This window comes from Balaenoptera acutorostrata, chromosome 3 (assembly GCF_949987535.1).
Source record: "Balaenoptera acutorostrata chromosome 3, mBalAcu1.1, whole genome shotgun sequence".
NCBI classification, from domain to species: domain Eukaryota; kingdom Metazoa; phylum Chordata; class Mammalia; order Artiodactyla; family Balaenopteridae; genus Balaenoptera; species Balaenoptera acutorostrata.
This window is the reverse complement of record NC_080066.1, coordinates 31,988,787-32,004,684: the sequence shown is the minus strand read 5'-3', so window position 1 is coordinate 32,004,684 and position 15,898 is coordinate 31,988,787. Positions and strand designations below refer to the sequence as shown.

General features: G+C 48.7%; 1 protein-coding gene across 6 annotated transcripts in view; it reads left to right on the top strand.

The window, feature by feature from the left end:
- APBA2 (amyloid beta precursor protein binding family A member 2) overlaps positions 1–15,898 on the top strand; it is a 230,565-nt gene that overhangs the window by 183,483 nt on the left and 31,184 nt on the right. For all 6 annotated transcript variants that reach the window (XM_057544712.1, XM_057544710.1, XM_057544709.1 and 3 more), the window contains 2 exons: positions 1,167–1,247; positions 2,316–2,352. In XM_057544712.1, coding sequence (XP_057400695.1) covers positions 1,167–1,247; positions 2,316–2,352 — 118 coding nt within the window. The remainder of the gene's footprint in view (positions 1–1,166; positions 1,248–2,315; positions 2,353–15,898) is intronic.

The window sequence follows — 15,898 nt, the reverse complement described above, 5'->3', positions numbered from 1 at the left end:
TCCGGATAGTACAGGGCACTAAGTAGAGAAAATATACCTAAACTTTACATTTTCTTCATCGAAGTAAGAGGAATTTTGGTTTGATGTCTTCTTTAAGAGAAGACTTATGACATGTCCTTGGGGCATTTTTTCCTCTAGTAGTAGATCGGCTAATTTGCATTAACTAAGGAATTTAGGTTTTTGAATTTGCATTGAACTAAGAATTTAAGTTTTTTAGAAATATAATTTTAACCCTTGGACACTGTTGTTGGGAATGTAAAATGGCTTAGCTGTTGTGGAAAACAGTATGGTGGTTCCTCAAAAGATAAAAAATAAAATTACCATATGATCCTGCAGTCCTACTTCTGGTTATATATATATATATACCCCAAGAACTGAAAGCAGGAACTCTGAGAGATATTTGTACACCCGTGTTTGTAGCAGCATTATTCACAACAGCCAAAAGGTGGACGCAACCCAGGTGTGCGTGGACTGATGAATGGATAAACAAAAAATGGTCTATATAAACGGTGGAATATTATTCAGCCTTAAAATGGAAGGACATTCTGACACCTGCTACAACAGGGATGAACCTTGAGGACATTTTGCTCAGTGAAGTAAGCCAGTCACAAAAAGACAAATCTTGTATGACCCCACTTGTACGCGCTCCTTAGAGTAAATTGATAGCGGGAACTGGTGGTTACCGGGGGCTGGTGGTGGGGTGGGAATAGGGAGTTAATGTTTGATGGGGACAGAGTTTCAGTTTTGTAAGATGAAAAGAGCTCTGGAGATGGATGGTGATCGTTGCATAATAATGTGAAAGTACTTAATGCCACTGAACTGTACACTTACAAATGGTTAAGATGGCAAACTTTCTGTTATATGTATTTTACCACCATTAAAAATAATAATAAACAAGAAATTAGAAAATATGATTCAAATAACTTTTTAGAAGTATAAAAGTATACATATTATTGGCAGAAAAGTTAAATTATATCTGTATGCACACACACATACCTATATACACATGCATTTTACAAAATTGTATCATATTGTATGTCCAGTTTTGTGTCTTGGTTTATTTTTCTTTTTTTAAATTTAAATTTTTATTTATTTTGTATTTTTGTATTTTTGTTTTTTCTCACATGTGAAAACACCATCTTTGTCTTTAACTTCCCGGTTTCCAGGTTTGCAATGGCTTGGAGCAGCCGAGGAAGCAGCAGCGCTCTGATCTCAATGGCCCTGTTGACAATAACAACATTCTAGAGGTAATTTTTCCAAGGAAGAGAGTTCTGGCCCAGGGCCCTGATGTGGGAGCTGCCCACCCTGTCTTCATGGGCTTGCCCTCTCCACCATGTTCTTGTCCCACCCAGTGCCTGGGGGAGGGGGGGTCCCATCAGGCAAAGCCCGGTGGCCCTGCAGGAGGAGGAAGGGAAGGCCCTTTCCTGTTGACTCAGACCCACACCACGGTGTGCCCATGTGTTGCCTTTGGTGCGTGGGGGTCATTGGTGCTCCCCGATTTGACAGAAACTCATTCTACCCCATTATCTGACAGTCCTGTTCTAAAACAGGATTACTCAAGGGTGGCACCATTGACATTTGGGGCCAGATCCTTCTTTGTTGTGAAGGGCCGTTCTTTGCACTACAGGGTGTTTAGACACATCCCTGGCCTCTACCCACTAGATGCTAGTAGCAACCCTCCTCCCCAAGTTGTGACAACCAAAAAGGTCTACAGAAATTGTCGTATGTCCCCTTGGGGACAAAAATCACTTGGGTTGAGAACCATGGTTCTAAACCAACAATGTGGTTTTAATAAACAATCCCATGTAAACTTTCACTGCCATGATGGGGAGGTTATTAGAATGAGGCCTTAAGCGAGTTATTTCCCTTTTCTGGATAACATGGTTTGGATGAGATTTTCTAACTTGGATGAAATAACTGTGGCCACCCACGCAGTGGCGTCTGATCTCCTTCCTTGCTTTTAAAGATGTGCCTGGAAATTCTCATGCCCACCAGTTAGGGAGCCACTGGCTGTCTTCCTTCTAGCAGTGACATGCTAATCTGGTTTTAGCTGATGGCCTTTTGTACCCGAGGTTTTCCATGAGAATTGGTTACATGTACCCCACCCAAACATCATGGCGCCGGAAAGACACTGGTTTGCTGTAAGGAGCTGACTTCTTGGGAAGACCAGTCATAATTAATTAATTATGGTAATTAACTAATTACCATAATTAATCGCCACCATTAATTATGGTAATTAATCATCTTAGCCTAGATCTTATGGGCCAACTACTTAAACCTATTGTGTGTGTGTGTGTTTTCATATTTCCTAACAGACAAAGAAGGTGGCATCATTTCCAAGTTTTGTGGCTGGTAAGTGACTAAATTTTCTCTCTGAGGGGGCAGTTGACATATTTTCACGTCCAAGCAAATGGGACTTTGACTTTTGGTTTTCTCCCGTAAAGCTTGTGTAGAAAACACACCTTCAAGGGGAAGGCAGTTCTACAATAAGGCAAGGTGCTCGGCCCCATGTCATCAATGGGAGGGGAGAAGATCCAATTGATTAGGGAACAGGAGACCATCCCATTTAATTACACTTTCAGTAATGGCCTCACACATGACACGATGACTGAATTAATAGATTGAAATGTCTCTATATAAGCTGCTAATTACGATCTAACACTGTTGATTAGGGTGGATATAATTGCATCCAAATTCAGACTGCTAGTTTTTTTTTTTAAGACTCTTCATTTCCTTCCACTCTCCTGTCTCTTTTGAGGAGGTTAATATTGCATTTTAACATTCAATTAAAAAAAAAAAACCAGCTGATCTGTTCTGTGTCACTCTTGGTGTGGGGAGCACTCCTGCTTGGCTGTTGTCTGAAGGGCATCAGGGAACCCCCAGCAACTCCTTTAGGACGCCCTCCAACCACACGGTAAAGAGCCTCTTAAAAGTAGGATCTTTGCTTTGCCAGGAGGCTGATTCCTGCTCTTGCTGGTGGGTTACAATAAACAATGTGAAGTTTATTAATTCTTTCAATAAGCTGGTAATTGATTTTTATGAATATTTATGGGAGCAAGGTAAATTAATCTTCAGAAATAAATGACTTTAGACTTTTGCTACCCTGGTTTTCTTTTTTAGTAAAGAACTAAAAAAACCTGGGAAACTGAAGCCCTCAAATTCCCTTTCAAGGGACTGCCTGGTTTAAATCAGGCTAGCCCAATTCAAACTGGTTAAAAGTGAATTCACTGGCTCAACCTGGTTGCAACTGGTTCCACATTATACTGGCTTGGTGTTGTTCCAGCTGGATAAAAACCAGTTTTGAACTGTTGGAACCAATATTACACAATTCAAATAGCCTTGACCCCATTTTGACCAATTCCAGTAGGCTCAGATGGATTTCGCTCAGCAGTTTATATGTGGTTTGGGGTACGTTTTAGCTGGTTCAGACTGGATCACACTGGTTTTCATCAGGTCACAGTAGATTATGATGATCCCAATCCAGCCTGCTAGTGTGGTTGTTCCAGGACCCAGTGACTGGCAGGACCCAGCATCTCCTTCATGGGGGAGGATGCGGTACATCCCAGCTCCGGTCTCCTTGGTGATCAGGATGCCGGGATGGGGCTGTGCCAGTCCACTGGTCTGGTGATGGAGGCTCTTGTGGATCCAAGAAGCTCACTTTTCTTTTTTTTTGTTTGCCTACTCCGTGCGGCTTGCGGGATCTTAGTTCCCTGACCAGGGATTGAACCCGGGCCCCCCCACTCCCGCGCAGTGAAAGTGCCGAGCCCTAACCACTGGACCTCCAGGGAAGTCCCAAAGCTCACTTTTCAGCATATTTCATGGTGCCATTTGGGCAGGACTCCCTCAAACTGTCTGGGGGGATGATTTGCACATGAGGCTCCCCTGGCTTGAATCAGCCTCACACCTGCAAGGAGGGGAGGGGGAGGGACCAGGAAGCAGAGTCAATGCCTGGGTGCCCCGAGTCATACCTCTAGCAGTCAGACTTCCAGAAGACTCCCCGCTCTGTACCAGCTGACTGTTCTAGACCAAATCAAAACAGCTGCCTCCAACCAACCCAGACTGGCTAAGGCTGCTCGTGACCAGCTCATACCAGTGTGGACCGCCTTACTTTTGAGTGTCCTATGGAAGAGAAGCCCTTCGACTGTTACGAAAACGTAGCGATCTTAAAGCAAACACACACCCCTTCATAGCAGAGGATTCATATTCAACAAAGACTTGAAGGACCAAAAGTCTGACTCAGGAACAGGAAGAGATAATGATGAAACACCCTAGGATGGAATGAATGTGGGGAAACCACCCCCAAATCAGACACCTTGATCAGTTAGGAATGCGTTTCCATGCACCTGCTGGGAGCTTGTCCAAACTGGGAAGCTTGTTGTGTACAGAGGTCCAGAGGCGAGTGGCTGCTGGCTCCACGGGTTCGTGACACGGGGATCGGCCTTCTCCTCGGGCGGGTCACCTCAGCCCCAGCCAGTGTCCGTATCCTTCCGGACACCACTTCCTGTTCCGGGCAGGAAGCAGAGAGACAAGGGCAAGAGTCCACACCAGCCGTGGTAGAGATGGGAAAGATGGTGACTGCGTCTCGAAGGAAGACGCATCCTTGGGGGGTACAAGGCTTTGGACTTCCCGTGGAGGGTGCCTTGTAACCGGATGTGTCCCTCGAGGGGCCCCTGGAAGCCGTACCCATGGAGTGAGCGTAAGAGATGTTGTCTCCTGGGACACTGGGACGGCTCCACACACCCTCCCTGATGGGCGTTTCTTACCCTCGTGCTCGAGGCGAGCCCCTGGGCGGCTGTGTGGACGCTGCGTGGACTCTCGGAAGAATCCAGCCGACAGACTGTGCGTCCTGCCTTTTTCCCTCTGAGGGGGCAGCCCCACGTCTGGTTGGACTTAGGAGCCCTCGTGACTCTGAGTGCTGAGTTGAACCTTAAAGTCCCTGAGGACCTCTTTGTCTCCCATCGGCCAGAGATGTGCCAGTGACTGCACCCTGAGCCTCAGGGTTGCCTGGACCACTGGGCTTCCAGGGAGGGGGGGAGCAGGTCTGGAGAGGGGGCTGGAGGGGACATGCCCTCGGTGTCGGCCACACCCCGTCTGGCAGGCGAGCATTCCAAGTGCGGGGGAGCCTTCGGGCACGTTCAGTAACTGCGGCCCGAGGTCTCAAGGGCTGAGAAGACCCACTGTGACCTTGAGGAGGAGTGGGCCTTGTGCCAGCTCTGCACTGCGGGAAACCTTCCTGGAGCCTTGATGAGGGAGAGCCTTCGGCCCCAACTCATGCCTTACTTCACATCCTATATCGTTAGTAATAATGCAAGATGATAGTTAACAGTTACAGCGATGCCGTCTTCACATGTCTCGGGCGCTGGGTGTGTGCCAGTCCCTGTGCTGGGCCCTGTGTATCTCCTTCACGTCAGCCTAACTCACAGGTTAGGAAGCAGTGAGGCTCCTCCGAGGCCCCATGGCTGCCAAAGGGCGGAGCCGGGCCTTGGACGCATGTCTGGGTACTTGACAGCCCGCCCTCCTCGCCGAGCTGGTTTCCTGACTCCCTAATAACGCCTTTATTCACCACCATCAGTAACGGGCCAGATAGTCCTTGTCAGCGCTACTTGGGCCCGGCACGGCACTGATGCCTTAACCACGCTGACTCGGTGACCTCGTAGCAACCCCCAGGGACGGTGCTGCCACAGATGAGTAAACCGAGGCTCAGAGAGGACACATGGTCAGGTGGTCCCTGCACAGCCGGGGTGGGAACCTGGGCTGGGAACCGGGCTGGGGTCTGAGCTCGCCGCGCCCTGCTGTACTATCCGAGCAGCCCGCCGCATGCAGCAGGAGCGGGGGCGCCTTCACCTGGTGAAGATGCACGGCTCCAGTTCTGGGGAGTCCACTGAGGATAACCTTCTGGATATCAGAGCTGCTGGCCCCACTCAGGCTCAGAGTCACCGAGTCACTGAGGGAAGAGCCCCCCCCCCCGGTGACCACCGTCTGTGGGAAGACGCTGGCCCTCTCGGACCCTCTTGGTTTGGAAGGTTGACACTGCAGGGTACCTGTGGAGGGTGGACCCCTGCACAGAGCTCTCCCAGCGTCCCGTGGGGAGGCATCCCAGGCGGCAAGGAGCAGCAGGAAGGCCAGGGTGTTCCCTCCCGCGGGCCGTGGAGGTGGCAGCATGCGTCCACAGGGGCCAGAGGGTCACCTGCTTCGGAACGAGTATATGTGAAAGTCTAGCTTTTCTATCAAACCAGACATGTGCTTATTAAAACCCAAAGGCTGGTGCTGGTCTCGGGCGATGGAGCCCCACAGCAGCAGCTTCAGCGCCAAACAAAGGCTGATCGATGGTGTTCTGTTCCTCACACTGCTCTCCCCCGGTCCAGCAGCCAAGGCTCCCGTGCGGTGTCCCGGACCACCCACACCCCACCAAGACCCCGGGCTCGTGCTCAGATGCCGCTGGTCCTCCAATCCAGGGCCCCTTAAAGGGGTCCTTACACCCTGTTGTCTGAACCTGTCAATGTCCCACCCTGGGTGCTGGGAGATCACGGGGGCCTCATCCCCCGACTTCCAGGCCTCGGGCTGAGCTCACCTCACACCTTCCCTCTCTGAGGGGTCCTCACAGTGGTGATGAAGCCACTTGGCTATATTCATACACTGGGCACTTCAGATCTGAGCCTTGGTTTGCTCTTAAAGTAAGCAATTGGGGTGAACCTGTCCAGATAAGACTCCTGAGTTGAAGGCAGCTCTCACCTCCTCCTCGTCAGCGTGTGACAGGGGCAGGGCTCCCGAGCCCAGAGCAGGCCTGGGTGGACACACAGGCCCCCTGAGTCCGGGGTGCTATTGGCCGGAGGGTGGGAGTCAGAAGGGAGCGGAGCGTTCCAAAGAGGGCTTAGGAAAACCAAAAAGACTTCTCCTTGTTAGAAACAAACAAAACCATGTGAGATCTTGTCTCCAGTATTGCATTTGGTCAGCATGAATAGGGCTTGGACCTGTTTTTAAATGGGAACATTTATTCACCAATAGAGGTTTGTTAAGCTTTCTCTGAATAGTGCTTGGATCAAGCCAAGAGCCATAAGATTGAAAAATAATTTCTACCCTGGAAATCCCTGTGGTACCTTCTCCTTTTCTATCTGCACGTCCCAGACCCCTAATCCCTCTGCAGTAGAAGCCGTTGTCAAATTTCCTGTGAATCCTGCCAGAAATTTCCTGGACATATATAAGACTATACATGGAGCTTTTTATTTATTTTTTAATATTTTATTGAAGTATAGTTGATTTTAGACCTTTTTCTTAAAATAGATATGGGCCACATGGGTCTGCACTTAGCTCTCTCACGTCTTGGTAGATTTCACTTCTTGATAGATTTCTTGGTAGAGACAACAACTATAAATTCACCTAATTATTCAAGTGGTAACACAGGAGTCAGTGACGTGGCCGTGCGATGCCGTATGATGCCGTACGATGGGGTATTAATCAGCCCCCTCTGGACTGATGGTTACATGGTTTCCGCTCCGTGCAGCACTGAGCAGCCTCGTGGGTGAGTACTTGCGATCAGGTGTGAGTTGAGTTATTTTCTTCTCTTTCTTTCTTTTTTTTTTTTTTTTTTTTGGTTGCATTGGGTCTTCGTTGCTGTGCGCAGACTTTCTCTAGTTGTGTCGGGCTAGTCTTCATTGCAGTGCGCGGGCTTCTCATTGCGGTGGCTTCTCTTGTTGTGGAGCACGGGCTCTAGGGGCACAGGCCTCAGTAGTTGTGGCTCATGGGCTCTAGAGCACAGGCTCAGTAGTTGTGGCGTGTGGGCATAGTTGCTCCACGGCATGTGGGATCTTCCCAGACCAGGGCTTGAACCCGTGTCCCCTGAATTGGCAGGCAGATTCTTAACCACGGCGCCACCAGGGAAGTCCCATGGTGTGAGTTGTTTTAGAAAAGCGCTTCCTGGATAGAGCGGGGTTACAGGTTAGCATCACGCCTGCTTGGATAAAGATGACCAGATTGCTTTCCCAAGAGGTAGAGAGGTCACATGGCTGTCCATCGTTTGTGAGCATGTGGGTCACCTGTACTGTGTGCCATCCCCCTGTTTGCTCTTAGCCCCAGGCTGATGGGTGGAAAGTGGTATCTTGGTAGTTTCACGTGCATATTTTTCATCAGAAGTGAATCCCAGATACCATTTTCCTATGCTTATAAGCTGTTTGTGTTTCTTGCCCTGTGCATTGCATGTTTATTTCCTTTGCCCATCCCTCTATCAGACTTTTGGTGTTTCTTATTTATTTGTGCTGTTCTTTACATATAAAGGAAATTAGCCCTTTGATTTATATTGCAAAAGTTTCCCCCAGGTTACAGTTGTCTTTTGAATTTCTTTTTTTTTTTGGTACATTTTAAAATTTGCTGAACATTTTATGTAGTCAAGTGTATTCATCTTTTTCCTTTGAGGTTACTGAGTTTTTGAGATTAGTATGACCTTCACAGTCCTAAGATATTTTTAAGATAAAGTTTTCTTCTAGAGCTTTTATGATTTTATTTTAAATTAATTAAATATTTGATTTATTTGGAATTTATTTTGGTATATGGATCCAGGAAAAGTTACATTTCAAATGAGACAGCTAACCCGTTGTGCCAAAGCTATTCAATGAATCTTTTTTTCCACTGGTTTGAAATGCAGCCTTCATCATACATGAAATTTGCCATGTACATGTAGGGCTGTTTCTGGATCTGTTACACTGATTTGCCCACTCAGGTTCCAGAACCAGGCTGCTTGCTTTCCTGGATTTATGCTGCGTTTTATTCCCTGGTACAGCTAGTTCTTCCCCTTAACCACCATCATTCCTGATCACAAATTCCCTGGATCCTCTTACATATTTATTTTTCCATAGAAACTTCAGAATCAGTTTATCTAGTTATGCAATAAAAATTCCTATTGGTTTTTTAATTTGGCATGCCATGCATTAAATTTATCTATATAGGGGAAGTGTCAGCTTTACAATATAGCATCTTAGCCAGAAAAGGACTTATCTTTCCATTTATTCCAGCTTTTTTATCTTCATCAATAAAATTTTTTTCGTAAAAATCCAACACACATGTTGTTAGTTTATTCCTTGGTGTTTTATCCCTTTTATTGCTTTTGTAAATCTTATCTCTTGCTTTGTTATTTTTTCTAACATATTACTATTTGTAGCTACAAAGAAAGCTATTGATTTTTTAATATATTAAATTTGGAACAACTGCCTTAATGAATTCTTTTCTTTTTTGAGTAGATTTTTAGTTGTTTTCTTGGGTTCTTCTTGGTACACAGTCATGCCGTCTGCAAATAAGAATGATTTTTGCTGCTTCCACTCTTGTTTTCTGTTACTTTTTCCTCTTGTCTAATTGATTGGGTAGAATACAAGGAACAATGCTATAGAATAGTGATTTCTTTTAAAATGATACGTTTTGGGGTGATGCATCCCTTTAATTTTTTATCATAAAAAATTTCAAACGTATACAAAAGAAGAGAGAATACTATGATGAACTTCCTGTGCCCTCAGCTTCAGTCTCGACCTGCTCACGGCCAGTCTTGCTTCATCTACATCCCCACCCTCTCCTAGATTATTCTAAAGCAAACCTCAGATCTCACTATCCTCTTTAAATGTTTCGAATGTGTATCTCTAAAAGATAGGAAGTTTGTGTTTAAAGATATTGCAATACTATTACCACAACTAAAATAAAATAATCATTTCTTTGTATCATTAAATCCCCAGGCAGTGTTTGCCTTTCCCCAGATTACAGTGTGCCTATCTGTAGGAGGGTCCGGACAAGGGCCATGCATTGAGATCAGCTATGTGTCCCATTCTCTTATGTGTCTTATTTTATAGGTTCTCTATCCATCTCTCTTTTTTCTCATTTACAGTATTTTTGTTGCTGCTCTTGTGGAAGAATCTGTATCATTTGTTTCACGGAGTGCCCTGCAGCGTGGATTTTGCTGATTGCATCCTCCTGGGGTTACTGCTGTAAAATGTTGGGTGTTTAGATAAAGAGGCTTGATCAGATTTAGTCTGGTTGTTTGGGGCAAAAAACCCCAACCTTCATAGTTATTGTGTTTTTCCATCAGGAGGCACATGCTGGCTCTTTGTTTCTCTCTTTGTAATATTAGCAGCCATTAATGATCATTGTCTAGACCCGTTAATTGATTAGAGGTTGCAAAATGATGGTGTTCTACTTCCATCATTTCTCATTTCTTCTTGATTATCTGGAGTTTTCCTCTGCAGAGAAGCTTGCCCTCATCAAATATTCAGTTACCCAGAGTACAGTTCATATAGGAAAAGCTCGTTAACTACTTGATTCCTTCTCTTTATTTAAAAAATTTTAAATTAATAAGTTTCCCTGACAACCTCTAAAGATCAGCACGATCAGGGACTCTAGGGTTGAAGCACGGTGGGCATGTCACACTGCGTCTTGGATGTTACCCTTATTGGGGTTGAGGTTGTCCTGTCTTTGGCCAGTGGGAGCCTCCCGAGGTTGGTTCCCGAGTCCTGTCAACATGACCCCTGTCGTCTCTGGTAGCTTCCTTGCTTTCTGGTATGACTAGATATTCCAGGCTCATCTTAAACACCTCTCGCTTCAGGACTAGGACAAGTTGTTTCTAACAGGAGCCCTGGGAAATCGTACTTAGAGACTATAATCTGCTCACTGTGGGTGCTCATTGCTACTGATTTGGTCAGAAGGGTAAGAAATGTATCTGTGGTGGGATGGCTCCCAGTGAGCCCCACCTGCTGGTATACGTGGCCTTGGGTGATCTCTCCCCTTGAGAGTAGGTTGGACTTATTGACTCGCTTCTAGTGGACAGAATATGACAGAAGGGATGTCCTTCCCAAGATTAGGTTACAGAAAGCCTGTGACTTCTTTCCTGCTCTCTCTTGCTTACCTACTCTGCCACGTTTTGAGTGGCTCTGTCAGATAGATGCCCACGTGGGGTCTCTGGCCAGCAGCCCTATAAGTGAACTTGGAAGTGGATCCTCTCCTGTTAAGATGGCTACAGCCCTGATTGTCATGGTGATTCCAGCCTTGAGAGAGACCCTGACCAGAGGCACCCAGTTAAGCCACACCCAGATTCCCCACCCACAAAACTGAGATAATAAATGTGTATCATTTTAGCGGCTAACTTTGGGGATAATTAATTACCCATATGTATATATGTATATATAAGTAACTAATATTCTGTATATTTTTAAGATAAAATACATCATGATTCATACTGATGCTTTGCTAGCACTATAGGGTTTTTTACATTTGTATCTTCCTTTTCCTATGTCCCAAATCCCTAGTCTCAAGGTCACCAACATAATTCTGCATTTGTTTTATTCCACTAATCATACAGCAGTCACAGAATAGCAATACCAATGTCACCGAGGACTCTGGATTACAGTATAGATACAGTAAAGATTTGTTTGCATTGACTTCTGTCTTTAGAGTATAGCTCACAAGGGATGTACCAGCAAATCACTGCCTTTGACAATCATTCGGAATGGTTCTTCTCTTTGTGATTAGGTCATAACTGGATACACATTTAGATTCATTTTTCTTTTAAATCTTAGGAATTTACTTTTTAAAATTTAATCTTCTTTTATAATTATATAAAGTACTTACATGGTTCAAAAATCAAACATACATAACAGCGTATATGCACAGATATTCAGTTCCTTTCCCTATTACCCCTCTCCCCTCAGTCCTTTCCTCCCACTGCAGTTGAGCATTTTTGACATTTCACATACTTTTTTTATAAGCATATCTTCCCCTTTCTTGGGTAATGAGTTGGGTAACCCCCTTCTCTCCATCCTGCTTTTTTAACTTAATCCTGAATCCTGCAAATGACGAGTTCCACGCTGGGCAGGGCAGGGCGGTGTGTGGAGGACTCTGCCGCTCGGGAGACCCTCCCAACCCCCGTGCAGTTGGATGTTCCCTCTGGAGGAGCCTTTGGCTGGTTTCCAGTTTTTTTGCTGTTACAAATAGGGCTGCAGGAAACAACCGCATGCATACGCCTTTTCCTATTTTTGCCAGTTTTTGTATTCATTCTGCTTTTTCTGGGAAGGAATTCTCCCAAGTACAAGAAGCTTCTGCCCACGACCTGTCGTGGGCAGATTTACGCACTGTATCAGGCTTGGCTTTGACCTTTTTTTCCTTGACTCCCTGTTTTTGAGTCGCTTCCTCCCAGTGGTCAGTGACTTTATCTCCAGCCAGTGTCTAATGCTCGGCCCTGTGGATCCCTCAGCCCTTTCCTCAGTGATGCTGCCACCTGCCTGCAGACCCAGGCGTGGCCTCTCCCCGGGAGTGTCCCATGGTCTGGCTTTCAGACAGCGTCTTCTCTTTTACATCAGCCTTACAGGATCACCTTTGCCCTCGCACGGCTTCTCAGAGGCAGCACCCTGGCTGTGTTGGGGCGTCTGGCTCTGGGACAGGCCGATGCGGTGGGCAAGGTATTGGGGGCAGGCAGAGCCCACCCGGGGCCAGACACCATCCCCGGGTCTGCCCAGTCTCATGTTTCTCCTTCTTGCCTCCTCTCCCTGTTCCAGGCCCTTCCCAGGCCAGCTCTTCCATGATCTGGGTGCTTCCTGGACGTGGCCTCCGTGCCCCGCCTGCTCCCTGTCTATCCTTCCCGCCCTGTCCAGTCAGGGCTATGCCCCTCCTCCCGGTGGAGTCAGGTCCCCCTCTGCCTTTTGGATCCCCAGCCCATCTGACATCTTTCCTCCCCTGTATCTTCCACGCTCCTGGCCACTGGCTTCTGAACACAGTGTCCTGCCCTGCGTCCGTCCACACCCCCATGCTCACTTCCTCTGCTTCTTAACTGGGACTTGGGACTGGCTGCCTCCTTCTCTGTTCCTCCCTCACACCCTTCAACCCATATGCAAGGTCACTGCCCCATAAGCACTGGGGCACCTTTCTCCTCCCACCAGCGCCGCACAGCTGGGCATGCCTCCCTATCTAAAGCCCTGCTTTTCCTGGCCTCCCTCCACCTTCTCTGTCTGTGTGCCCTTCTTTTTCTGTTTTGCCGGTCACCTTCCACCGCCTGGACAGAGAGCGTTGGAGCTCAGCAGAGCCCTGCCCCCACCCGGCGCCCTCCTCCCCTTGGTGACTCTCCCATGCCTGCAGCTTTACTTGGCACCGACATGCAGTTCCCTGGGTCTCCTGAGTCCAGCTGCCCCCTGAGCTTCTTTTGGGGGACTCCAGGCTCCTGCCGCTAAACTTGCTCAGAATCCTCCCCGCCCCCTAAGCTCAGAACTCTCCCAGGGTCCTCTTCTCAGTGAGTAGCAGCTGTATCCATCCAGCCCTGCAGTGAGCTCTCTAGCTCTCCATCCTTCCTCTTCCAAGCCCCCTCCAGGTCCTACTGATTGAACCTCCAGGGTGAATCAATCTGTCGCTGTCTGTTCATCACCCTGTTCCACGTCATAATCATCACCATCACCATCACCATCATCATCATCACCATCATCATCACCATCACCATCACCATCATCATCATCATCATCACCATCATTATCACCACCATCATCATCATCATCATCACCACCATCACCATCCTCATCCTCATCATCACTTGCTTGCTAGGACTCCTTCAGTAGCCTCCCAGCTTTTTTCCCTCCCTCCCCTATGCTGTTTGCCTGTCTGCAGCCTGAGTTACTTTCTAAAGACAGAGAGCTTGGGCTCCTTCCCTGACTGATACCCTGGAGTGACAGTCCTGGGTGTAGCCCCAGGATCCTCATATCTGGCCGGCACTTGCTCTGCAACCTCAGTTTATCCTAACTGCTGGCCCACCCCCTGCATCCAGCAGTTTGCACATCTCCCTGCCACCCCAGGGCCTTTGCACCTGTTCTTGCCTCAGCCTGAGAAGCTCTCTCCTCCTCTCCCTCTGTGGCTTGTTGATTCCCTTACACCCTCCAGAGCTCAGCTCAGAGGGCAGCCGCCCCAGATCCCTCCCAAGGGCGGGCTTCCCTGCTGCTCCTCCCCGGCCACTGTGTCCTGTCTTTGTGCCACTCACCATGGGCCATCCTGATGCATCTACTTTGTGACTGTGGGCTCCGTGTCTTTGGGCACACAGGGCCTCGTGGACAAGAACTTAGAAATGCTTTGTGCCTGAGTCAGTGACTGATCTTGGGCAAAATTATTTGACTCCACATAGACCGTGCTTCTTTGTAAAATTAGGACACTGAGGTCTGCTTCATGAGCTTGTTGCAGGCCGGATGGGATGGAAGTTGCCCAGGAGTCTGGTGTGTTGGGGTGGGGCTGCACTCGGAGGCTTTCTGGACTCACACCCACAGTCCCATCCAAGGCTGTGCTCTGGCTCCACCCGGCCACCCCCTGCAAGACCCCAGGGAGAAGCAGGCACAGCTGAATGAGAGCTCCTGGGGCCAGGCCACTGGCTGGAAGCCTTGTCCACCCCCCACCGTCAGGATAATCCCCCAAACGCGGCAGGGCCGGGAGCTCCAAGGCATGGCCCTGGGGACCTCCCACCCCTTCCCTGTTCAGAGAAGCCAGTGGGGCTTCTGGTTCTCCAACGGGTGTTTCAGACGAAGGCTTCCTCCAGCGGGGAACACACTGAGCGCCTTACTTCTTATCCAGGCTGTGCAGAGACATTCTGATACGTGCATGTACATGTATTGTCATGCAAAGATAGTTAATGGAGAAATCACCCTCTGGGGAGACCGAATCTCCTGCAAAGCTCTCTCTCTGTTCTTTTGTTGTTCTGTCTCAGCTTCGGGTTCCTTCAAGAGTTGAGCAAAATAAGGACAGTTTATACCCAAACATGCAGGACCAGCTGCTTTAGTCTTAGAATGAAGCCTTTTGATCCTTGGTTCTGCATTTGGTGATTGGAGTTGACAGCTGTGGCTGTGAAGCTGAAGTACCCACCTCCATCCCCCGCGCTGGCCACTCCTCTCTGCATCCTAACTCGAGTGGGGCTGGGTGGGGGTCTGAGTGGCGGGAAGGTGCTGGAGGCACTGTCATGTGTACTGTTTCCTCTTTGAAGAAGGATCAAAGCAAGAGTGAGAAGACCCCCCCTGCCCCATGGAGGGCGGCCTCTGCGGGAGTTGTAACAAAGCCCCCAGTCCCTCCCTGGCCTCTTCCCAGGGAGCAGGTGTCCATGGGTGCGAGTGGTGGACCCCACTGCCTGGGATGGGGCGCCCTTCACAACAGGAGTCTGTGCCCCCAGGTGGGCTCCAGATCTGGTGGGGACATGGGGCCAGCCTTTAGTAAGGCTACTCTGGGGCGTGGAGTGAGACAGAATGGTCCAGGGAGCTGACCAGGACCCCTCTGGGGAACTGGCAAGGGGAGCATTAGAATACAGAGGCCTCAGAAAGTCTACCCTCACCCCCAGGGTGCGGGGGGCATGGAGTGTCATGTGACCCCACCCCCACACCACAGACAGGGCATGGGGACACTTGCTGAGGACCAGGCCCTGGGTGCTGGCTAGGGGTGTGGGGCGGACGGTGACCCCAGGGCTCCTGGGACCACCTGCACTTTCCCCCAGAACAGAGTGACGCCATCTACTGGTCACTAATGGTCACTGCAGGGAGGGCAGGTGACTTGGGAGGGTCGGTCAGGTGACCCTCTGCAAGAGATGGACCCTGGGACCATATTCACCAGGGGAGCAGATGGCATGAGATGGTAGAAACGAAAGTTCCCTGGTCAGGAGCCCTGAGGGGCAGGGTGGAGGCTGCTGCCTTGTGCTAGACGCCCTGTTCCCTCTGTTGGGCGTGGCTTCTGCCTCTGCCTGGCTGGTGACAGTCCCCGATGTGTCCACGTGTGGACCACAGCTGCTGATGGACTGACAGGGAGGGGTCCCCTCCCGGTGCCTCCCCTCTCCCATTATCCCCTCCCCTCCTCTGGCACCCCTAGCCCTGCCCACCTGGGAGAAGGTTGCTCATCTGCAGAGCAACGACCAAGGTGCCTGAGA